At 43.8% G+C, this 24,718-nt stretch overlaps 1 protein-coding gene across 2 annotated transcripts; it reads left to right on the forward strand.

Annotated features, from left to right (window-relative positions):
• Positions 1–7: 7 nt before the first annotated feature.
• CEP57 (centrosomal protein 57) lies at positions 8–23,794 on the forward strand. Of its 2 annotated transcripts, XM_066619785.1 has the most exons (11): positions 8–114; positions 4,476–4,632; positions 8,515–8,694; positions 11,378–11,499; positions 12,770–12,886; positions 14,036–14,113; positions 15,418–15,534; positions 16,671–16,751; positions 18,688–18,914; positions 20,087–20,231; positions 22,389–23,794. In XM_066619785.1, exons 1-11 carry the CDS (start codon positions 55–57, stop codon positions 22,605–22,607), a joined length of 1,503 nt encoding a protein of 500 aa, XP_066475882.1. In that variant the 5' UTR covers positions 8–54; the 3' UTR covers positions 22,608–23,794. The 2 variants fall into 2 exon arrangements, with proteins under 2 accessions (XP_066475882.1, XP_066475884.1); XM_066619787.1 differs by lacking the exon at positions 15,418–15,534.
• The last annotated feature ends 924 nt before the right edge of the window (positions 23,795–24,718 follow it).

Here is a 24,718-nt window from a genome sequence, read left to right on the forward strand (position 1 = left end):
GGGCGGCTCGGGGAGGTGGGGCGGGCCGGGCCGGGCCGCCGTCCTTAAAGGGACATGCACCTCCTGCGGCCGCCCCTGCGCGACATGGCCGTGGCCGGGGACCCGCAGCACACGGTGAGCGGCGGCGCCCCTCTCCCCCCGGGCCGTGGCGCCTCAGGAGGGAGGGCTGCTGCTGGTGGCGGGGCGCTCCGTCTGCAGGCCCGCTCTTTCTCTGGGGCGCTCTTCAAACGCCTAGAGGCACTCTTGTCTGGGCCCACTCTTCATGCGCCCAGAGGAACTCTGTTCTGTGGGGCACTCTTCATATGCTCTGGGGCACTCTGCGTGCCCTCCATTTTCTGGGGGGAGCTCTTCACACTCCCACTCTTTTCATTTGGGACACTCTTCACACGCCCAGAGGTACTCTTTTACGTGGGGCACTCTTCACGCACCTAGAACCACTCTTTTATGTGGGGCAATCTTCACGCACTCAGAGGCACTCTTTTCATCTGGGACACTCTGCACACCCACTTTTTTTCTGCGAGGCACTTGTCATGCACCCAGAGGCACTCTTTTATGTGGGGCACTCTTTACGTGCCCAGAGGCACTCTTTTTCTGCTAACTGGGTTGTGGAGGTTCTACAGCAGTGGAAATAGTTTCAGGCAGCAGTCGCCTCGAAGGACCCCTGTCTGAAACTCAGCGCTGTTTAGGGGTCCGCAGGGATTGGAGGCGTGCAATGGGGTGGATGCTTTACATGGAGTCGGACTCTTTATATGGAGTCGGATGAGAAAATTTTATCGTGGGGCACAAATTATTCTTTTGGGTCCCTTCCCAAAAGGGTGGGGGGTGGACCAGAGCAGGGTGAGGGTGACAAGGAGGGGGCAAAAGAGGGCAGGGGGAGGGTGGCATCAGCCAGAGAAGTCTTTGGAGCACAGATCTACTGGGCTTCCCAGTGCAGAGCTCAGGTCTACCTGCATGTGCAGCGTTGGCAGCTAGATGCAGTAATAGTGAAAACCAAGTACACTTCTAAGTTTCTCTACAATCTTCTAAATGTAGGAAATCGTAGCAGAAAATAGCACCATCCTATTTAGACTTGTACTAGAATGGAAAGTGTCCTGCGTGCACCAACGCTCACTTCTGTAGCAGCTGTAGTTCCACGGCTGTGTCCTTGATACACTCCTTCAGGGTAAACAGATCCACCAGCCGAAGAGCTACTGTAGCAGGCCAGTTACTGTAGCAGCAGATTTGACAGTGTTCAAGAGTGTCATGTGTGCATTTCTTGACCCAGCATGTATGGCTTTCAATACAGCAGCAGCTTTGCACCCAGCAACCCACACAGTCAGGACGCTCGGGTATGATAGGAAAATGTAAGATCCCAGACCGTTTTTGGCCTCCTCTTTTGGCTCTTGGACCCCCTTTTTGACCCTGGGGCCAGGTACAATTTACCCCCTTTACCCACCACTCATGAACCTCATAAGGTTGCTGAATTGCTACCATGACTGGCACCGACTTTTCAGGCAGGATTCTTTCCTCTAAGTGCTGCTTTGAGGGAACTGTATCTGAGACCACCTGCATGCAAAGCAGCAGCTCACCTTGCTGAGCTACAACCCTCCTCCTCAGATCCTGAATTTGCTTACTAGGGACTATAAACCCGCTGGTTAAGTTAAATGAGTAAGTTCTGAATAAGCACTTTTTGGTTTGCTCAGCACATCTTGCAAGATGAAGCTGCCTTGTATGTCATTTTGTTAGGTTTGTATTCCATTAGGCCCAGGGGTATCCACATCGATCTGTGGCTGACAGTGGCTCACCAGGGTCGCTGGGAGATGCATTTCCAAGCCCTACCTGTGATCTGTTTTAACTGGGGACTGTCCAAGCTTGAATGCAGGAATCTTCTGTGTGCGCGTCATATGCTCTCCTGTTGTATAAATGCTTAAAAGTTCTTTATTTCTTCTGCAGTTAGAAATGAGGAATAGTTGGCTTCCAACAAACTGTCGTAGAGCTGTGTTTGGTGGACCAGTTGCTGTCTTTTTGCCTGTTCAACCTGGCTGGGCTGTTGTAAAGATGTAGGCCACCTGAGCTCTTTGGAGGCAGGGTGGGATTTAAATATGTTAAATGGTCTTGAAACAGAGGGTGCACTTGAATATATGAAACAGAAAGGCGTAACTTAACATTCTTTTAAAAAAATTTTATTTAGTTATCGAACATATACCAGCATTCCTCTAAGAACCACAGTAGGGTAAATAGGGTTATCCCATTTCTGAGTAATCATGTATAGATTACACTTTAAAAGTTCGTCCTTGTAGGCTCATAAAGGAATGCACAGGTTCCAAGGATTTTTTCCCCCAACTCAGGGCAGGAGATCACCCAGTGTTTGTAATAAAGGTCTTAAGAATAAATTCTCAGTCCTCTATTGAATACAGCATATACCACAAACTTGGGGAAAGCCATTCAACAATTACTACACTTCTCATCTCAAACTTAGGCATCAGTCGTACGTAGGCTTTCTTTGGAGGTCAGTGGAGCTTTTTTCCAATCAACTGTGCATAGCATTGGGCTTTTAAATCCATACTGTAAATACACTTGCAAGAAATTATGTTCCCATTTCTTTTTCTCTGGAATTTTGCTTCTATGGCGGTGAAGTTGCAATCTTGAACCAAAAATGCTCACAACACCCCCATCCCATTGTTGTCTTTGAATTACCTTCATGTTTTCCAGGGCTCGCTTCAGTGCTTCTGTAGAACAACTGTTAGCAGTTCTTGCAAGGAAGCCTGTTCCCTGTTTTGTACTTCTCCCTGTACTACTTGTACTAACGCAGAGTTTGGAACAGGTCTGAGTGGGGAGGATAGTTTAATCCACAATATTGTATGGAAGTTGAGCAACATGTTTAAGCTGAGCATTTATCACTCAAAATAGATTCAATCAGAATTGCAACGGACTGCAAAAGATTAATTGGACACCCCATGCTGCGTGACCTAAGCTTTTGCGGAGGGGGTGTGGGAGGCAGGTAGAAGAAGGAGCTGAAAATAGCTGCTGGGAAGATAGCATCATGGCAACCCAGCAGTAGTTGACAACCTGAACTGACAGCCTTGTTCCTTCCATGTTAACTTGGCAGCAGCCTGATAAATAAGACTCACTCTCCTGCTTTTTTTAGTAGCCTCTTCATCCACATGTATCTCTTTTGTGGCCTAAAAGGGCACTTGCTAAAAATGTATATGTATAATGTACTTATTAGTGTTAACTGCTGCAGCACAATCCTATTGTGATAAGAGAGCAGATGATAACTATTCATGGATTAAGAAAGCCCTTCAGTATTGGAAACGGTGTAGTACTTGAACCAATCCGTGCTATATCTGGCTAAAACTAAGAGGCGCCTCAAAGCTTCTTGTACATACGGTTTTGTATGGACTGGTTTGCAAAGGCAAGTTCAAGATTTATGCCTTACTAAGGAGCAACTAATGTGATCCTATGGTGATGTCATTTGGAACCATAGTTCAAATCCTAGTTCCTGGTGACACTTGTGGAGCTTCAGCTGTCACTCTTATCCCTACTCTTTGTGCATGAGGAAGCTTTGAAACTTTGACCCTGGTTTTAGGGGAAACCAGAATTTGTTGTTATAACACCTGAACCCATCAGATCCCAGCTCTGTACATTCTACCCAGAATTTGCACGCAAGCCAGGATACAAAACTGAAATCAGCCTGAATTAGGCCTGTATATCATTCAGCCATCCAAGATCAAATGCTGTATCCTCTCCAATGCAGGGCTCTTCAGGGAAGAACAGCCGTGTAACTGAATTACTTCAGGTTTCAAGTAATGTATGTTTTTTTTAATAGTTGCTGTTTCAGGATCACCCAGTAAACTTTGTGTCTGAGAAGGGACTTGACGCCGATCTTTCCAGTCTAAATCTAGTGCCCTTACATGTTGTCTGTATAGCACGATTGATTTATCTGGTACTTTACAAAGAATGAGATAAATTTCTGCCCTGAGGCAATCTATAATTTAGATATTTAATTACTGTAGATATTAGAATACTGTAACTGACTCAAGGGAAGACAGCAGCAGAAGAAGGAAAATGGATGCAGGTTATGTTGGGGAAGAATACTTGAGTCTAGATGTTATTCTGCACAGGCTCCTGTGTGTATGTGAGCCATTGCTCTGTCACTGACTGTATCTGCCCCTTACTCATTCCTGCAGCTAGGCAGAAGTTCATCAGCTATTAGCCCCTTTTGCCTCCTTCTCCCACTCTTACCTGTGCTTTCTGTCATGCTGTCCCTATGCCTGTTTGTCTAGGTTTTTGCTTTTTAAGTCTTCCTAAAGATGTCTTTTTTTAGCTGTCGCTTTCTAATCCCCCCACCCATTTGTGTTCTCTCTCTCCTGGCCTCTGAAGATTCTGATCTTTCTCTTACAGGAAAACCAGTGAGGGTGGAAGGAGCTGATGAGAGGAAGCACTTCCTGTACCTTTAAGACAAAGTTAAAATGCCAATTTTGTTTTGTTTTCAGGGTGCTCTTCACGAAAGTCACAAATCGGCATCGTTCACAGATGGGCTGTCGGCAGCTTCGTTCACAGAGTACCCAAGGCACAAACCTTTCATTAACTCCGATGTGCGACGATCCCCTGCCAGACCAGTAATTGCATATCCAGAGAGTAACAGCAGAGGTAATATTTCAACCCAGAGGAAATGCGATTGACTTGGGAATAGAATCCTGTTTGTATATCAGTCTGGAAGGTCCATAACCTGCTCAATAAGATATCACTAGCGCTTTTTTGGGGAATGGTGGGGGGGGGGGCTTCTTTTTTCTTTATACAATTCTTTTGCTAATCCAAAGAAATCTAAAATGTGGTTTTTTAAAAAAAAAAATTTTTGTCAAATTTATTTTAATAGCCCTAATAGCTATGCGTTTTTCAGACTGGTGTTTAAAAAATATGTTGCCCTCGTTTTCTTTGCCATTTCTTCCCAAGGATGAGAAAAAATAGTTGCAGAGTATCATGTCCCCAATTAGAAGTTGGAAAGGTTGGTTACGAAGAATAGAGCTTACTCTGTAACTGTGTCTTCTCTCGAATTTTTGATTGAAGGATCAGGCCCGTTTCCTTGGAAATTTGTAAAGGCTGGTGGAGAGTCAGTGCACAGAGGTGGGTGCCTGCCCTGCTTCTTATAACCTGTGGCTCTTAACCAGGTTTTACCTGTGGTATTGGAGACTTGAGGTTGCCTGAGCCAGTTGAATTCTTCATGGTTGGGAAATGGGCAGGCTCCCTGGTCCAATTTCCTGTTCAGCTCCAAGTTTTGTCACCAGTTAGTAGGGGCGGGCAGGGGGAAGGTCAGCAACAATAAAGAAACAACGACTACTGTGTCTGGATTTACTCATCATCACTTCAGTAATTCCAAACAGGAGCATCCTAGATGACAGGAAGGTAAAAAATAGAAAATAGGGAGAAGATAGGGATTTGCACCACATCTGCATTTAACCTACGTCTTTTAGATACAATGGAGCAAAAAGCACATTTTGCAAAGTCTGCTCAGCACTGAGTTAATGCTCAGTTTGGCATGAGTTTTACTGTTTATGCCATAAAGTTGAGAGAAGTGCAAAACAACAACAATATACCGCTTTTGAACAAAAGTTCGCAAAGCGGTTTACAGAGAAAATCAAACAACTAATGGCTCCCTGTCCCAAAAGGGCTCACAGTCTAAAAAGATGCAACACCAGCAGACAGCCACTAGAAAAGACACTGCTGGGGTGAGGAGGGCCAGTTACTCTCCCCCTGCTAAGTAAAAGAGGAGCACCCACTTGAAAAAGTACCTCTTACCCAATTAGTAAGGGTTAACTGTCCTAAGTTTGAAGATGGGAGATAAGGAATCAAATGTCAATCTAGTTTCTTTGCAGTAGAAATTCCTGTGTAGTGTAGCAGTCTTTTGACAGCGGAGAAAATCTAAGGAGTGCTCTAAAAAGTGCATCTTTCTAAGGTCTTATTTGTGCATTTTGATTTGACTGGATCAGACATTTGAGTGCAAGAGTGGGATTGTTTCCTATGTGCTTTCAACATAATGCTTGAGTGTGGCACTCCTGAATGCTTGCACTCAGGCTTGGTGTTTTTAATTGCTATGAAATACAGAGTGCAATCAGTTTGAGAGTTCAGTTGGCATTCCTTTAGTCTCAGAACACTATGGTATTGCGCTCTGAATGGTGGTTCTGGAGCAGCGTCTAGTGTGGCTGAAAAGGTTGATTTGGGAGTGACAATCCCATCCGTACTGAGAGCAAATGTAGTCTGTCCCTGGTGTGTTTCCCTGGCTATGGGCCTTCCTTATTTGCCTCTTTGCCTCAGCCTGTTGGCCAAGTGTCTCTTCAAACTGGGAAAGGCCATGCTGCACAGCCTGCCTCCAAGTGGGCCACTCAGAGGCCAGGGTTTCCCACTTGTTGAGGTCCACTCCTAAGGCCTTCAGATCCCTCTTGCAGATGTCCTTGTATCGCAGCTGTGGTCTGCCTGTAGGGCACTTTCCCTGCACTAATTCTCCACAGAGGAGGTCCTTTGGGATCCGGCCATTGCCCATTCTCATGACATGACCAAGCCAACGCGGGCTTCTCTGTTTTAGTAGTGTATACATGCTAGGGATTCCAGCTCGTTCCAGGATTATGTTGTTTGGAATTTTGTCCTGCCAGGTGATACCGAGGATGTGTCAGAGGCAGCACATGTGGAAAGCGTTCAGCTTCCTCTCCTGTCGTGTGCGAAGAGTTCAGGACTCACTGCAGTACAGAAGTGTACTCAAGACGCAAGCTCTGTAGACCTGGAGAGAAACTATGCCTAAATAGGCATGAAGTCAGATGGATGCAGCAGACAAACAGGACCAGTGGACATGATCCCTCTCTCCTTCTTGTGTCTAAATAGCATTTTAGACTTACCCAGAGGATTTACTAGTTTTACGCAGGGGTAGTTCCCGTCTTACTCCTTGATAGATTCTTGCTTACCTCTGATGAATTATCTCCAGGCACAGTTTAGAGACAAACTTGCAGCTGTAGCAGCAGTTCTGACCCCTCTTCTTTTCCTGTCTTCCAAAAATTGTTACATGGCATGATTGATACAACATAGGCTAGCTGCCACTGTGTCAAGTTTTCTAATTTATCTACCTTGTTGTCCTAACTTGATTATAGATCAGAGCATAGAGCTAGAGATCTTTTCCATGACTTATTTTATTGCTGTTTTTTAATTGTTGTTTGGTCTGATTATTGTTATTAGCTGCCTTACAGGGACATCGATCTGAAAGTTGTAGGTGTAAAACTTTTGAAATATTCACACCACCACTTCCTTTGAAGTAATTCATACAGCTATATGGCATTTTACCATCCATGGTGGTGGGACTATGGTGGTGGAAGAATTACCTTTTCTCTCCTTACCTGGAGAGATGCCTGGGGCTGCTAAACTGCTGTATGGGCTTCTATGGCTCTTCTTCACTCCTCCCACCTATACCCATTTGCTTTGAATTGACCAAGTCATTTGCAAGTTTTAGTGCAAATTCTGCTTTCTAATTTTTTTTTATTGGCTGTTCTTCCATACTGGAGCAGATATTCAAATAATAGTTTCCTTGATTTGGGAGCACTTGCTTCTATGAAACTTGAACCTCTGAAGCGAAGTGTGTGCTCTGGGATGTTAATTATATCTCTTTTGAAACAGCTGCAGATAACCTAATTAAAAGAGGATTATGCTGGCAAAGAGCTCTGTTGTATCCTATGGCAAAATGTAGACCTAATTATTGATGAGGATGGCTTCCTTGTAGCTGTACCAGATGTCAGGGTGCAAGAATACTAAGCTGTGTCAACAGCTTTCTCTTTTCTCCAGAGTCATCTCTGTAGTTTGTTTGTTTGTTTGCATTGATGCAGTTTGCATGTAAAGACTTGAAGATCATTTTTGAAATTTTGAGAGTGGGGAGAATCTCATAACTACATTTTGTTGCATGTTAGAGCGATGTTTCTCAACCAGTGGTACATGAGGTGGTGTCTGGTGGTACTCACGGGACTCCTGGACACTTACTGCCCAGCAGTGAGACTTGGAGTGTGACACAACAAACAGTGGTAGGAGGCTCAGCTTATCGGCCAGGGCTCCAAAGCATGTTTTCCTGCACTCAAAACAGCCGTCCCATCCACCCTGAGCTTCTTACTGATATTGTTCATGTCGCATCTGGTCTTCCAACCAGAAGTAACTGGCGATGATGTCATCACCAGTTACTTCCGGTGGTACATTGTATAGGTAGACCATGTGAGGTGATATGGGGGAGATCAAACCTTGAGAAACACTGTGTTAGAGGAAAAGGTATCTTGCTTCTTTCCAAGGAGCATAGGGCAACGTGGATGAAGTTATCCAATTTTATTTTCATTCCTCACAAAATAGGTTAGGCTGAGATCATGACTGGTCCAAGGACATAATGATGAGTTTCGTGATGAATGGGAATGTAAAGTTGTGTCTGCCCATTCATATTCAGCACTCTTTCCTGTGTGTCATGTCAGCTCATTAACAGGCAGTTCTATTGTATTTGACTTGTTCTCTTGTTAGCGATATTCTCAGCTCTGAAGAACCTGCAGGAGAAAATACGGAAGTTGGAGCTGGAACGGTTTCAGGCAGAGGAGAGCGTGGAAAGCCTTACCAGGGAAACTTCAGACTACAAGAAAGTGTTGAGCGAGCAATTGCTGGAAAGGGAGAATTCAAAGCTGGAAGTGGTCCGGAAAAATGAAGGTATGCTGGTAACTCTCCCCTTTGGCCAACCACAGAGAGGTAACTGGGGTAGTTTCACTTTTGAGTTGGGCTGTGGGGTTTATTGGATTGTAAATCATGAACTGCTAACAAGGATTGGTTTGGTTTCAATTTGTGAACTGACCCCAGACAGTTCAGATATATTGCTGAATCATATGAGAATGTATCCTGGGGAGTCAGATACACACACATACTCCTCTGTGTATAGAAAACTGACATGTATGAACAGACATGTTTTCTGTTGTGTCTGAACTTGGGGTACTATGGCTTGTTTATCACATTTTGAGCCCAATCCTATGCCTGTCTACTTAGAAGTAAGTCCCATTATAGTCAATGGAACTTACTCGCAGGAGAGTGTGGATAAGATTGCAGCCTTTGCTTCTTAAAGGCAAGGCATTCATCTTTCCAGTATGTAGATGAGCCTTTAATAACCCAGGAAACAAAAAATGTGAAACTTCCATTAAAGCCATTTTTGCCCAACATTGCACATATGCGACAGTGATCAAGTGTGTACACCTACGGGCTGGGCAGAAATGGGTTAAAGATCTACATATTGTGAATTTGGAATACTGTAGTTTAGACCAGGAGTGACCAGTCTTTCAACTTTAGGGCTCTAAGGTTGCTCATAGTTTTGTAGAAAAGAATTTCCACACATGCACCTTGACATCTCACAGATGACAAGCTGCATCTGTTGAAATTCCCTCCTCCACGAATGTTAAGGGTCCAGGAGCCCTAAAGTTGAAAGGTTGGCCATCCCTGGTTTAGACAATTAAATTTATACCACAAGTTCAGGAGACAAAATATTCTAAGCGAGCATTCTGACAAATAAGAGTGGATAATACAGGCTAAAATAGATGTAATACCACACTTGCAAAGATAATGTCAAGGTATTGATTCGGGTATCATAGTCTTAGTCACAGAGTCTTACCCTCGGATGTTGGATACAGTATTGGTGTGGTGGTGCAGGCCTCCCCACTGGCACAGCTTACTCTCTGGGTGCTGCAAACATGCTTTATAGAATGTTTGTGACACCCTCGGCTGGCTCAGGGACTGCTGCACTGGCAGAGGGAAACCTTTGAATTGTGCAATCAGTCACAGTGTCTCACCCTCAGGTATTGTAAGCTACATTCAGAGCTAGGTAGGAAAACAGAAGTTTTACTTAATAGCTTCAAACAAAATGTACTTTTCCTGGATTTTCTCTACGAGATTAACTAGCCTTTCTTCCTACTTAGTCCTCTTATAAGGAGGGGATAAATAAACTGGTTTACCAGAGGTGTAGCAGACGTGTACCAACTCTTGTTTTTCCTAGCAGAGAAGGAAGGTAAGGTAGAGAGGTGAAGAGTTAAACACAGGGCAAAGGGAGAACTGGACAAGTTGAATTAAAATCAAAAGAGAAGGTGTGAACCAAATTCATTTCTTCTTTGATTATCCAGGACAAGTTAAAATATCAGGATGTGAAGTCGTAGATTGATCTGTGGGGAGTGGCTGCCAGTCAGTGTACTAATCTAGATGGATCTGACTTGGTATGAGGCAGCTTCACCTGTTCAGGGTTGTGGACCATTGTTGCCCAGGAAAACTCCACAAATGTTTGTCTGGCTCTGCAGCTCTTTTACTCTGTTGATTAGCTCAAATGGAATTGGAATGCAAACTGCTGTTCCGGGAGCGTTGCACATATCACAGTAGCTGATTGTTCTTACCTGCTGTGGAACTGACAGATGTCTCCATAAGGCTCCTTGTATAAACCAGGAACAGAGGCTGAAGTCTGACTGAACTTGGCTACTGCTTCTTCTAGGCTTTTTGATGGTCGAAATGCATGTTCAGTTACTCAAGGCTGCTTGGATATCTGGGCCTTGGGGCATCATATAGCCTGAATCTGCCACACAGGTGTATGTTGCCCCTTTTGGTGCTGGAATTATCCTTTCTGGCTTTGAGAGCATTCTGTCAGGTGTTCCTGGGAGTCGTTTCCTTTCTCTGTCAGACCTTTCATAGTTTAGAGGAGGCTATCCCTTGTCTAAACATTTGGTAAGTAATCTTCAGTGTTTGTGTGGGCTTCGTGTGTGGTCTCTCTAGCCTGAACCCTAAGCTTTAAACATCTTTCCATTTAGAGAGGAGAGTTTATTGTAGGGGTGCTTATGGATTCTACCTATGCGGGATTTAGCTCCAGTTCTTGAGCTTTAGTGGATCTTTTTACTGACACTGAACTCAGAATATTGGAACCCATGGATCTTCTGGAATTTTGTGAAACATTTCAAAAAATAAAGATGGAAAAATCCTTTACGTGGGGGGGGGGAGAGAGTTATTTCATTTTTTCAGAATTGTAAATTTTTGTAATTACCTTGATCTTGTTTTTAAACTATGAATACTTTTAGAAACCAGAAATAGTTTTTGGAGTTCTATATGATTTATTTTCTTTCCCAATTAAAAAAAAAATACTTCCCACAGAAGCATACATTTTGGGAGAGGATTTTATGCTTTTAAAAAATTATTATTGTTATATACCTGAAGTCTGTTAGGAATTGTGGACTACAGAACCTGTTTGAATTCAGATGGAATAGAACTTAAGGGGTGTTGTCATTCTCAAACAATAATGGAACAGAACTGATTTTGCAGTGGTTAACTTCTGAGTGCTTCTGTAACTCTCCTTCTCTTGTTGCGTTGCCTTCAGAGTTGGCATCTCAACTGAGAGGTGCTGAGGCTCGCTGTAACCTTCTAGAGAAGCAACTAGAATACATGAAGCAAATGATTGAACATGCTGAACAGGAAAAGACGAGTGTCTTGGAGAAACAGGTATGTCTGTCTTACTTCTCCTTGCCTTACTTCTTCTGGCAAGTTAGTTTTTTTTTTTCTGGATTCTGCTGTGGGAAGAATTGTAAGCACTAGGTCTTGAAATTTATCCCATGCCTTTAACGACTGAGCTCCTTGGCAAAAGGGTGGCATAAAAATGTGAAAAATAAGTAAGAGCTGTTAGGCTGGGACCAAGATCAAAATATGAGCATCACTTTGCAAAGCTAATGACAACACCTTTACAAAGAAGAAATGAAGATTGTTTTCTATAGTGTGGTACTCTTTAAAGACATGGGAATAGAAAACTGAAATGCTATAAGTCAGAAGAAATAACAGAATGTATAAGAGAATGTATTTAACACAGGAGGTGGTGTGGTTGGGCTTTCTGGTCTAAGAACTAAGTGATAGGTTGCTGTACTGGTTGCTGTCTTGGTTGAAACAGAAAAATGTTTAAGAAATTCCAAGGTCACAGGAAAATAAATGTTCTCCCCCCCCCCCCCCAAAATAGACTGGATAGAGAGAGACACTGTTTTTCCTCTCACATAACACCAGAACCAGGGGACATCCACTAAAATTGAGTGTTGGGAGAGTTAGGAGAGACAAAAGAAAAAGTTTCTTTACCCAGCATGTAATTAGTCTGTGGAACTCATTGCCACAGGAAGTGATGATGGCATCTTGCCTAGATGCCTTTAAGAGGGGATTGGACAAATTTCTGGCGGAAAGGTCCATCACTGGTTACAAGTCATGATAGGTATGTGTAAGCTCCTGATTTTAGAAGTAGATTACCTCAGAATGCCAGATGGAGGGAAGGGCACCAGGACGCAGGTTGTCTTGCCTTCTTTTGTGCTCCCTGAGGCATTTGGTGGGCCACTGTGAGTTACAGGAAGTTGGACTAGATGGGCCATTGTCCTGATCCAATGGGGCTTTTATGTTCTTATGTTCCCTCTGTACTAGAATAATGCAATTTCTTCCACCTGCACTCTGGAATGGTATAGTCTAGGAACAGCTTCACCAGCTCGTATGTTGTTGGTGTGAATTAAGTAATGAAGTTTGACAAGAGGCTTTGGGGAATTTTTTTCTTCCAGCGTGTTATTTCTTACATACATTGCTGTTTGTCGGGGAGATGGCAACTGTCTGGGGTTGCTGACATTTCTTTGCTGCTTTTGCCATGGTGCTGTTAAGTGATACTCAGAAATTCAACAGGTAGAATTCTTTCCTTCCCTTTTTTTTTACCATGATATGAAGATCTTTGCTTTTCTTGTTCTTTTTCCAGGCCACAGTAGAAAGAGAGAAAAACTTTGATCATTCGCATGTGAAATCTAAGCTAGAAAAGCTGGACCTGCTTGAGAAGGAATACGCGAGGCTTACTGAGATGCAGTCTCTAGCAGAAGTGAGTCTAGCTCCTTGAGATGAGGTTTGAATTCCTCATGGGTGTTGAGCATCCTTATTACCATTTAGCTCCTGCCCTGTCACAGTACATAAACCTTTTAAGTCAGCTTTTGAACCAAGAGAGCTGAATGACAGGGGAGGGTCACTGCTCACTATGCGAGTTGCATAAAGGATTCCTAACAGCACTTTGATGGCCGTGAGATGATGGACTAGATCAGGGGTGTCAAACTTGTTTCATACCGAGGGCCAAATGGTATTCATGATACCTGCTGAGGGCCGGAAGTGACATCGTTAAGGCAGGAAGTGATGTCATTAAATAACTCAGAACCAAAAATTAGCACTTTTTCTCACTTAGGAATTCATTAACTTCAAATGCCCGAAAAGAAAACATGAAAATCTTTATCATATCTCAAGATATGGGAGAGCCCAATTTTCATGGGGGGTGCCCTTTTAGCAGTAACACTTCAGCATTGCTCGGCAGCTGAGAACCTGAGGGCCAGATAAAAAGCTTCCACGGGCTGCATCCGGCCCCTGGGCCTTATGTTTGACACCCCTGGACTAGATGGATACGTGGGCTGCTGTCTTTGGATGCTGAGAAATGCAATAGAACTTATGTGAACATTTACAAGATTGGACAGCAGGTCTGATATAGAAGGACTATCTGTATATTTTGTCAATTCATGCATCATACTTGAAATTGCCTGTTCTGCTTAGTAAACAGTGGAGCTGCCGTGTTTGATTAGTTAAGAAAAAAAGTTGATTGATTTTAAATGTATGTTCCTGGAGCATTCATAGGAGCAGCAGATCTATCTTATTTTTTTAAAACGAAAATGCAGTTGGTCTCCTTGGAGATTTTCCTCTCCATCCCGCAGTACTTAGTGAATGGCATGGAGGGAGCGTCAATTAGAAGCAGGCGCAGTTGGGCCACTCACCCTGCCAAAAAAACAAACGAAAAACACAACCCATAGAATTCGAGCAATACAGAAAATAGTGGGTCACGGCAGAAGAAGCAGGCTAGGCTGAGAGTGAGGCACTGCCCGAGTGTGGATTCAAACCTGTGGCTTCCACACTGTTCACTGCACTATACTAGGTCTCAGCTGGTTGGAATATTTTGCCAGTGGAGTGTTTTTCCTGGTTTTTTCTTTATTAGAAGAAAATGAAAGAACTGGAAGAGAAGCTCCAAGAGGAAGAACAAGCACGGAAACTGGTGCAGGAAAAAGCAGCAAAGGTAAATTACGGTCAAGTGGTTGGCAGTATTTGTGGCAGAAACAACTTCCTGCTCGTTTCAAGGGACATTGTGCTGAATAGTATGGCTTGTCATGGGATTCAAGGGTTCTTGCAGAAGAATGACAAAAGGAGGCAAGGAATGAGGAGAAACCTCATTTTGACTGCCAAAAGCAGGTGACTCAAACTATCAGCATGACAGAGAAACTTTTGGAATCCAGGTGGGTCTGTTAGTGGTTGTCAAACTTAGCTGCTGATCTATTTGTAGTGGGTGTGGGCTTTGATCTGCAAATTATTCTGGGGGGGAGGGGGGCAGCAACCATTTCCAGATGAAAACCCGAATATTCTGTGTGGGATGAGAATTTTCTTCTGTAGTTTACATGCAAATGGTTCCAAACTACACACAATCTGTGAACGTTTGATGCTTTTAAGTTCCATTTTTCCATCTAAAGTAGTGGAACCGAAGCTTGAGTGTGGCAGGTTTGGCCCTAAATGAGACTGTTGTGCTATTTGGGACCAAGCTGGACATTCAGTGGGAAAAACGGGTCTGGAAACTTGAGACTCCTGAGGCCAAAATCTTAACCAACTGTCTAGCTCTGACATAGCTCTCCCAATGGGGCATGTGCTGCAGCCTGCAGTTGGGGGGCAGTAATGGAGGCCTCCTCAAGGTAAGGAAATACTTTGTTCCCTTACCTTGGAACTGCATTCCCCTTACCTCGCTGGTTAGGATTGCGCCCTAAAAAGCAGTAGGGGTGCAGATTGGAGAGGAGAAGCAGGGAGTAGATGCTTAGCTTTTCGCCTGCTTGCTACTTCTCTCCTGCACTCCTCTTCCCAGCAGCTTTTCTCCTAATTGGGGTTCTCCCAATGTGTGGAGGGAAAATGGAGAGGGAGGGGGAGCCAAAAAGGCTTTGTTCAGACTTCCACCTGATCCCTTCCCCTGGTTTTTTTTTTTCTCTCCCAGTTTGGGAATAAATGACTGTGATCCAGAGTTTAAAAGCTAAATCAGCAATTTTCAACCTTTTCCATCTCACAACACACTGACAATGTGCTAAAGTTGTCAAAGCACATCATTAGCTTTTTGACAATAGACAAGGCACATTGTGCTGCCAGTGGGGGGCTCACATCCCCCACTGCTCCTACTAATAAATGACCCTCCCTCAGATGCCCAGGGCACATGTGCAGTCCATTGGTGGCACACCATTGTGCTATTGCACAGTGGTTGAAAATGACTGAGCTAAGGACTGCTCCTTGGTGAGCATGCCCAAGTCTTCTGTTTTGAATAAATAATTCCCTGGTTTATTTTGTTAGCTTCAGGTTGGACTGGAGACAAACAGGAAATTGCTGCAGGCAAAAACACAATCAGCGCCAATGTCAGTGCCTTCAAAATCAAAAAAGACTAAGAAGAAAGCCAAGCAACAGGACAAGGTAGAGCAAAAGGATTAGACAGATTCATGGAAGAGAGATCTGTCAATGCCTGTTAGTCATGGTCAGCGGATGGGGGCTTCCATGTTCAGGGTAGAAGTACCTTTCCATACTAGTTGTGGGGACAAACTGCAGTGAATGGCCTTCTTTTGAGGTTCCAGGAGCATCTGTCTGGTTGTTACTGGAAACTGAATGCTAGACCCAGATGTATGTCTGATCTAATTCTGCAATACAATCCTTACATTCTTAAGATGCGCTGGAGATTATGATGCATATATTACGCACATTTCTATCCTGTTCTTGCTCAAAGAGTTCAGAGTGGTGTACCTACGTTACCTCTTTTTCCTCCTGCCCAGAGTTCCTGCTAAGCTGAAGGGTCATGCAGCTCTCAACTGAGTTCCTTGACATAATAACATAATGATGTTGTCACCAAATTCTGGGAAGATGTCTCTGTGCAACTGTGGGAGGGCTTTGCTTGGTGGTGCTGATCTTTAGCGAAAACTCTGCTCATGACCACTCTGGAAGTAGGTGAGACTGAGAGAGGGTGACTATACCAAGATCAAGTTAGCTTCATGGTTGAGTGGTGATTCAAACCCATGTCTCCTGCTCCTAATGCAGCACTCAAACCACTACACCAGTGGTCTCCAAACTGGAGACTACTGCACATCAGAAAATCCTTTTTTGAGCATGAACAGAGCTTACTATTCTGCCAGGGAGCCTCTTCTCCATGCTGCCAGTCACCCCCAAGTCTTGGGTTGGCCAGCTGCATCTGGGCCCAACTCCTGCTGAGGCGATGGAACCTGGAAGCAGCTGGCTGGCACAAAGTTTGGGGGCAGTTGGCAGCACTGAGAGGAGGCTCCCTGGCAGAATGGTAAGCTCTGTTCACCCAGGGGAAGAATTGCAACAGGAAGGGGAAGGATGTTGGATCACCCAGGGGAAGGATGCTGGATCCGGCCCATGGGCCAGGGTTTGACACCTGTTATACTACACCATGCTAGCTCCCTGTGTGTCCAGTCGTGTATGTCTGCAGTGGGAGATGGTTGAATGTAATGCTCTGACAGTTTTGTATAGAAGAACTATAGTGGAGTGGAGCTTGGCCCAATTTCTTTTAATGTGAGAATTTCTCCTCTTTCCCTTAGAATGACTCTGGAACGACCCACTTCCACACACAGCCCCACTACAGATTGCGCCTGGGAGATGTGCCGTTTGTAGCTGGAAAGGTAAGGGGGCAATAACTTTGAAAGGCTCAATAGCTTAATGGAAGATCGTGGCCAGAGGGAGTACACTTCTAAATACTGATGCTGGGTGTAAACAAGGAAGGGCTTTGTGCCATGATTGTGGGCTTGCATGAGGCATATGGTTCTGTTCTAGCATTGGTCTTAATTTTTTTTCAAGTAGGTTTCTGTTATTCCATTCAGATAGGTGGTACTTGCCAAGAGTTGAGGCCACTTTTTTGGGATTTCCAAATGTTGGTCTCAAAATAAGTATACTTTCATCCCAGTGACATTTTATTAATTAGGGCATGTCTGTATTGCAGCCTCTTGTTTGTTGCTAATTCAGAAATGTAAGAAGTCTGATAAGGCAAAATCCACCCTTTTTACACTGGCAGTAATTGAAAGCTGACTGTATACACTGCATAGCCAATACTAATGCTGGGCCAATACTGTTCTCTGGTGTGAATTGTCAGGTAACATGTGATTTGTTAAGAGTGGCATCTGTTCCTTTGCATGCATCTCAGGTGCATTTTGAGGCATGGTGACAAACCATGGCTTGTTGCCATGAGAATGAGACATAAGCCTCATGTTCATGTGTGCTGCCTTCTTCGTGTGTGCAGGGAGGAGGTGAGAAGCTTCTGATTTTAGTTTGTGAATAAAACGAAGGCTGCAATCCTAACCGCACTTTCCTGAGAGTAAGCCCCATTGAACAAAATAGGACTTACTTCTGAGTAGACCTGGTTAGGATTGTGCCCTATGAGAAATTGTGGTTTGTTGCAAATTATATTTCTTATTTAGATATCTAGGTCTGTGAAGAAACTATGGTTTGAACAAACCAGATTTCTCCATATGCAGATGAAACAGTAAACTAGCTGTTTTGCAAAACAGTTTTGCAAGACAAAACTAGTTTGTCTTCTCATGTGCCAAGAAGGAAGGAGGGAGCACATGAGGCTCGAATCTGCTTGTTTTCATAATAATAGCTTTTTTAAAATGAGGCCTGAATCAGACCTAGATGTACTTCAGCCCTTTTTTGGATGTCTCTCTGAACGTGCCCTTACAGTGCAAGGTGAATAAATTCTTAGAAATAAATGGAAGGACAACCTTGTAAATGTACCTAATTGAATGCTAATTTGGCTTCTGGTAACTGCAAACCGCATCCTGTGTTTCAACACTGCTGGTGATATTACACTTATTCAAAGATGGGGAACCCAGTGGACTGCAAGACAGTTTGCATTGATCTGGAGATTCTTCATAGCTTTTTTTTTTTTAGTGGTTCTAGTCCTTATTAGCTACAAGAGAAATTGCCATTCATAGGAAGTTGCCTTCTGCTGAGTTGGACCATTGCTCCATCTAGCTCAGTGTGATCTACACTGCTTTGCAGCAGATCTCCATGGTTTCAAATTGTATCTCTCCTTTGCCAAGGGATGCGAGGGATTGAATCTGGGATTGAACCTCCTGCATGCAAAACTGGGATTCTGTGCTGTGCTATGATTTCTTTTGAAGACCAAACTAAGTTTTGAAAGTGAAAGCCAATCCTAGTTTTGCTTTACACTCTTTATGCACTTGGTTTGTGGCAGGGGAACAGTGAAGATCTGAGTCCCAGAAAACTAGGACTTCTGAGGGTTTCCTAAGATGTGTCATTCTCAAGTTGTCATATGCGAAGAGGCCTTATCTCTGTTTTGTAGAGCATATGCATGGTCTGTAGCTGAATTCAGGTTTAGTTTTCAGCATGTCCAAAATAATCAGGTGGTAGCTGATGAGAGAGAGAGAGAGAGAGACCTCCTGCTTTGTGGAGATCCATTGCCAGATGGACCGATGGTCTGTCTTCCTGTGTCAGGTACCTTCATATGCTCAGAGACTGAATCAGTGGTATGTTCTAGTTCACTGTCAAATTCTTGAAGCTTTCTCGCAGCCTTCACCTCCTTTCTGCCTTTGCCTTCAGTCCACCAGCCCTAGCCACTCAGTCGGAGCCAATGTTCAGCATGTGTTGCACTTAATGAAGCATCACTCGAAAGCCCTTTGCAACGATCGTGTGCTCAGTGATGTCCCTTTGGATAAGCAGCTGAGCAAAGGCAGGAGAGCCTCCACATCTTCCATGTCTTCCTCGTCCCAAGGAGACCTTTCTGAAGTGTTGCTGACTTTGCAAGATGAACTTGGGAACATGAGTTGGTGAGTGAAAACCTGCAAGTATTTAATTTGGGACCCTTTTGTAGACCACTTGAGAATTGTGATGACTCTAAGAACTTGTCGGGGGGGGGGGATCATCAGGCAGTTGCTGGAGGCCCCAGGTCCTGAGGAGGGTTCACTGCTGATCCTCTAAGTTCATAGACTGAGTGCATGGACTTGGTGGCAGAGTGACTCTCCTGGGGCCACCTAGCTAGGAGGAGGTCATTGCAGGGCAATTTGCCAGTGGCCCCTTGAAACCTGGGGCTGGGTGTGCTGGAGCACGTGGGGGTGTGTTGGTGTTGTGAAAAGATAGCAGGCCTACAAAATTGAGTGTCAGAAAAGTTTTTCCCAAACTTTATGGCTGTTTGATATGAATTTGGGATGCCAATTCCAAAAATGGCATCTGTTTTGCCCTCTCACGTCTAGTTTTTGAGATATAGTATAGCCTCATTAGTGAATGGTTCAAGCAGCTTCCTCATGAGGAAGCCATGGTGTAGGTATATTCCCCAAATATACCCAGGAATTGGTGTAACGTTTAAGGAAGCAAAATGTGTGTTGGCCTGTGTAATTGATGATGGTGAAAGTCTAATTTAATCAAAGGCTCTACTCATGAATGCTATCCCCCCCCCAACCCTGTTATATAGCAAACTTCTCTTGAACCTCTGAGGACTCTCAGAAGTTGTTTGTAAGATGGTGTAAGAGTTTTTAATGTTGAAAGGGGGTTAAGTCAGAAATGTAACTGGGCAGGCCCAAGTCCTTTGGCACACTGAAAGTAATCTTTTGGAACCCTGGAAAACCAGAAATCGTTTTCCACTTCTTCAATCTCTCAGAAAGGCATCTTTTGGTTTTGGTGACATGCAGAAATATTTCTTTATTCAATGCTTTTTAACTGGTTTAAAAAAAGGATTAGTAAATATTTATTTGGTTGACCGATCAAGGATTTTTAATTGGGGGGGGGGGAATTTAAAAATCTTCGGCTCTTTGCATGAGGGGGATTCTTCTTCCATTCTCTGAGGGGAGTTCACATTCAGAGTGAACTTCTGTCCACAAAAGTGTTGTTCAGGATGCTACCCTTCACTTTGCTTACAAAATCACTCTGAAAGTGTCTAGTAAGGAGGTTCTTAATGAGCCAAGCATTCTCCCCACCCACCCCCAATCTTTCCATTGTGTGCAAGTGATCACCAGCAGCTGGCAAAACTCATCCATGAAGCACCAACAATTGCCTTGAGAGAAGACCTGGAGCGAGAACTGGAAGTGCTGGTGAAAAAGATGGAGGCCAAGGCTGAACAAATCACCAAAATTCAGAGACATCGGGCTTGGGTGAGTTGGCCTGCCGGCTACATGGAAGCATCTTTATGGTTAATAAAAATAGTTATATGCCGCTCTTCAACAACAACAAAAATTCAAAGTGGTTTGCATAGCAAAATGAAAGAAAAAGTTCTTTCATTAGTCAGAAGACAAAACAATCTAAAAAACATGGCACTACAAGAGAGAGAGGTGAAAACACACTATGCCTAAGGGAACAGTCCTCCCCTACTGCATATAAGTGAACCACCATTTAAAGATTCCTCTTGAAAATCCAGTTTGCAAAGATATCAATGAAGAGCAAAAGAGGAAAGTCCATAATGGTTGAACTGCCGGGTGTATTTAATAATGGCCAATGGCAAACAACTTTGAGATGCTCAGTGACTCCCAGGGAAAGCCCAAAACTTAGTGTGAGCTGCAATGGCTCTCCCCCACCCTTGTTTGCTGCCATATTTGTAGGTGGCAAATTGGGGGGGGGTTCGGTTTTGGGATGTTGGGTGGCAAAAGCCAACCAGATTTCCCACCAATGGGGGGGAGGGTCACGAGTTTTCCTGTAATTCCTCTTTGAATGGATGCAACATTATTCAGAAGGGAAGGGTGTGGTTGTAAACTGGTGGCTATTAAGAGTGCTGCAAAATGGAGGCTGTGATGAAGAATGAACCAGGGCAGTTGAAAGTTCCTTTTCCTTCCTTCCTTCCTTGCGCTGAGAGTTCTTCACTCAGAATTTCTGACTTGGCCTTACCCAAAAGTATTAGTGGGCACACATGCCTCTGAAAATCTAAAGCAGCTTCACAGTAGAGCACGTACTGTGCATGCACAAAGTCCAGAGTTGTCTCTGGCTTTCTCAGTTCAAAGGATGTCAGGAAGTAGTTTTTTTTAACATGCTGGCAGGTAGATAACATTGAACTAGATGAAATTATAGTCTTCTTTCAGTTTTGCAGTTGTGTGTTTATATATCAGTTTTCAAACATGGTCATGGCGCCTTTCTTTCATGGTCAATCTTCCCAGCTCCCCCGGGTGCCTCCATGTTGGATTGCACAAGATTTCGCACAATCCAAGATGGCAGTGCTCAGGAGAGCTGGGAAGAAAAGGCTGCCGGGGACATCCTGCAGCGCTCACATCTTGTGCATTTGTCACAGTTCCCTGAGGCACCACAGCACATAGTTTGAGAACAACTGATGCATAGTGTTGGGGAATGAATCTGTCTGGCCCAGGGCCACTTGGTCTGAGCAGCAGTGACTCTTCAAGGATCTTAGTTAGCAAGGCTGGGTACCTGAGACCTTGAACTCAAGATGTTTACTGGACCTGGGACTTGTCGATTCAAAGCAAGTGCTCTGTCACGGATCTATGGACCCTCTCTAGTTTTTATCATCACTGAGTTGAATGTTGTACTTGTTTGCATTTTCCTTCTTTGGTAAGCTATTGGACAGTCCTATTGACACACACAGATGGCAGTGTTCAAGAGTTTGGCATATTTTTTCAAGATTGTGAGGGCCAACTTGGATGTGACACAGTTCACTGGAACGTCCAACATCTTTTTCATCTTCAAGAGGGCTGTGGGAAGCAGAAGGTGGTTAATTTTTAGATCAAGGTTGGGAAAGGAGGGCGTATATGAACCTCCCCTCTGGTCTAACACAAATCCTCCTGCCACAAGCTGATTTTTTTTTTTAACCCCATAATTGTGCCTGTAAATGTTCTCCTACCTGGCTAATAGCTTGGGGAAAGCCATTATGTTGAGGAATTGGCGCAGGGACAATGAGTTCCCCACCCCTGCAACCCCAATACAAATCAAATCTTATCTGGCTGCTTTTTGAAAAAAGCGCAGGGAATTCTAGAGTTAAAACTCTCATGCCATGTCCAGTCTAAGCCTTCAACAATGCCTTCTAGAAACTTGGATTTTTATTTTTAGATGTTATACATCCTGGAAACTTGCCAGTTGAATGAATGAGAGAAGGATTGTAAAATGCTCTGAGGGATGGAAATAGCTCTAGATGTGATTCATAGTACTAAATGTAATGAAGTGGCTCAGTTAGGCCAAAAAAAGTATTACTCTAGTAACAGGTATGAGAATTGGATGAGAGTGACAGATGCTAGGACTGGGAGTAGATTCAAAGGTAGGAAGAAAACGTTTGAAGTAAAAGGAGGTGGTCTTAAAAGCTTTTTGCTTTCCAGCTAGAGAGACAGAAGAGAGAAGGCAAGTCCAAGCAGTGTAGTACGCCAGAGCAAGGCAGAGGCGGCGAAGTGAAAACGACATTTGTGACTGTCAAGGTGAAAGACATCAGACCGAAGGGGAACCCTGGGGAGAGGGGCAAGAAGAGCCTTCAGCTGCTGAGAGACATGCAAAGTATACAGACCTCCCTTCAGAAAGATGATGTCAGTTGGGACTACTGAGATGTCTGATTGTGTGATTTGTGTTTGCACCTTTTTCTTGTTCTGGCTCTTGCCCAGTTGGCTCCCCTGCTGAGCAAAAGACTTGTCACAGCTGCACTTTCTAAAGGAAAGCATCCTTTTTCCACCTGTGTGCCTGATCACATTACAGCCCGACTCCTGTGGGGGAAGGGGAGAAGGAAACAAGGCAGCCTGGGCGTCATTATTTTAATACATGGCTGTGCCCTTTGTATCGTCATTTCTACTTGCTCTGAAGTCTCATTCTTGCCCTGCGAACAGTGCCTCAGGCAATGAATTCAGTTGCTCACCTGTGGTGACTGTCTTCTAAAGCTGGAGGCAGACAATAGGGTTTTTTTCCCAGAGAGTTGAAGTGGTACAATGAAAAAATAATTGCAGATGGTACGCGCCTGGTCTTCCCTCCGTTGTCTTTGGTGTGCAGCTTTTGCATGTTTTTATCCAGGTACAAAAGTCCATACAATGTCTTGACGGGAGACAGCTATGAGACAAAAGAAAGGAACACTGCCATGATGACAGGCACCCATGGCTCTTGTCATCCCATCTTCAACTTTTTAAAAAAGGCTTTTTAAAAAGGAGGGGTTGTCTCCAGGGTCTAAACAGTTTTTTGCCTTTTCAAAAGGTTCTTACCACTTCTGCATGGAGGGCATTTTTTTAACATTTTCCCACTTTAGCCACTTATGCCAATATCTCAGAAAAATTCTTCCTGCTTGAAATGTCTGCTTCATTCAGATTTGAGCAGTCTCTGACATGCAGTGAAATGCTGTGGGCTTTTACCTCTGCTTTTATGGACAGTCCCTGGAGTTTTATCCTTTAAATCAGTGTGGTTTCAGTGTGGAACAAAATGGCCATTTTGCTTTTCTGTGTTCCTCATGTATTATCTTTGCAGAAAAGTGTGAAGTCAATGTTTATGTATTTTTCTACAAGAAGCAATGCTCGGATCATGCTGGTTTTATATTGGCAGCTTGTTTTTAACTTAATTATTCACTGGACTAGACTATCTGGTGGCTATAGTAATGCTAAGAAACATGTACACACGCACCCCTACCTTATTTATTACATTAATAATGTAAAAGATTTTTCCAATGATTGGAATGTACTGATAACTCAGAAATTGCCTGTGCTTTTTGAGATATGATTGGAATCCAATAAAGGCAACTTGCTAATTGAATTCATTAAGAGGGAAAGCATTTCTCTTGAACATCCACTTTCCAAGCATTACTCTAAACCAGAATGCATCTGTCTGATGTGAAAAGCAGACTAACCTGGATTGGAGTTTACATTTAAGTAGTGCCTGTGCCACCTGGAGCCAGAGTTTCAATTTGCATGCTGGGCATAGATAGCCTTTTGAATTTCTTGCTACAGCAGAGGAGATGGCAGCCATGTTTCTCCTCATGCCTGTTCTGCTGTACTCCTTTACCTTCTTTGAGCAGGACTCTAGGTAGGCTGCAACTCAACAGGAGCCAGGACTGTGGAAACGTTGTGCAGGAGAACTTCTGTCTGCCTGGCCTTCTGCCTTAATGGGAAATAGAGCTAAGCTGCAATTCTGGGTTGTAGCAAAAAAGAGACAGCAACCATTCTGCTCCATTTTGAACTGCCTTAGCCCTGTGCCTTTAACACCAGTCTGACATGCACGTATGTAAGAGGGAAAGCTTTGGAAATGAGTGGTGAAAAAACCTTAGGTTACTATTAAAGACAAAAGAGATGGACCAGAAGGAAACCCAAATCAACTTGAGTGATGCTGAATTGATGAAGGTTGCATCCACTCATCTAATAATTTTCTTCTAGAACAATTGAATCAACACTCCTGGCAATCAATGACTGGTGGGTAGCAAACACTAGTGAAGTAAAAAAAAAAAACTTGACAGATGGGCTTTATTCAGCCAGCAATGCAAAATGTGATCCAGCTCCATTATTTGGCAGTAACTCAGTTCTGTCACTGTATTACCTGGCTGGAAGAAGACAGTGAAATACTGTACATCAAAAGCAGAGGCCCTGAATTTGCCTCGTGTGAAGAGGTGTTCTATTACTCTGGATACATACTAGACCAGTGTTTCTCAAACTGTGGGCTGGGACCCAATTTCAGGTGGGTCCCCATT

Source organism: Tiliqua scincoides, chromosome 3 (genome assembly GCF_035046505.1).
Source record: "Tiliqua scincoides isolate rTilSci1 chromosome 3, rTilSci1.hap2, whole genome shotgun sequence".
NCBI classification, from domain to species: Eukaryota; Metazoa; Chordata; class Lepidosauria; order Squamata; family Scincidae; genus Tiliqua; species Tiliqua scincoides.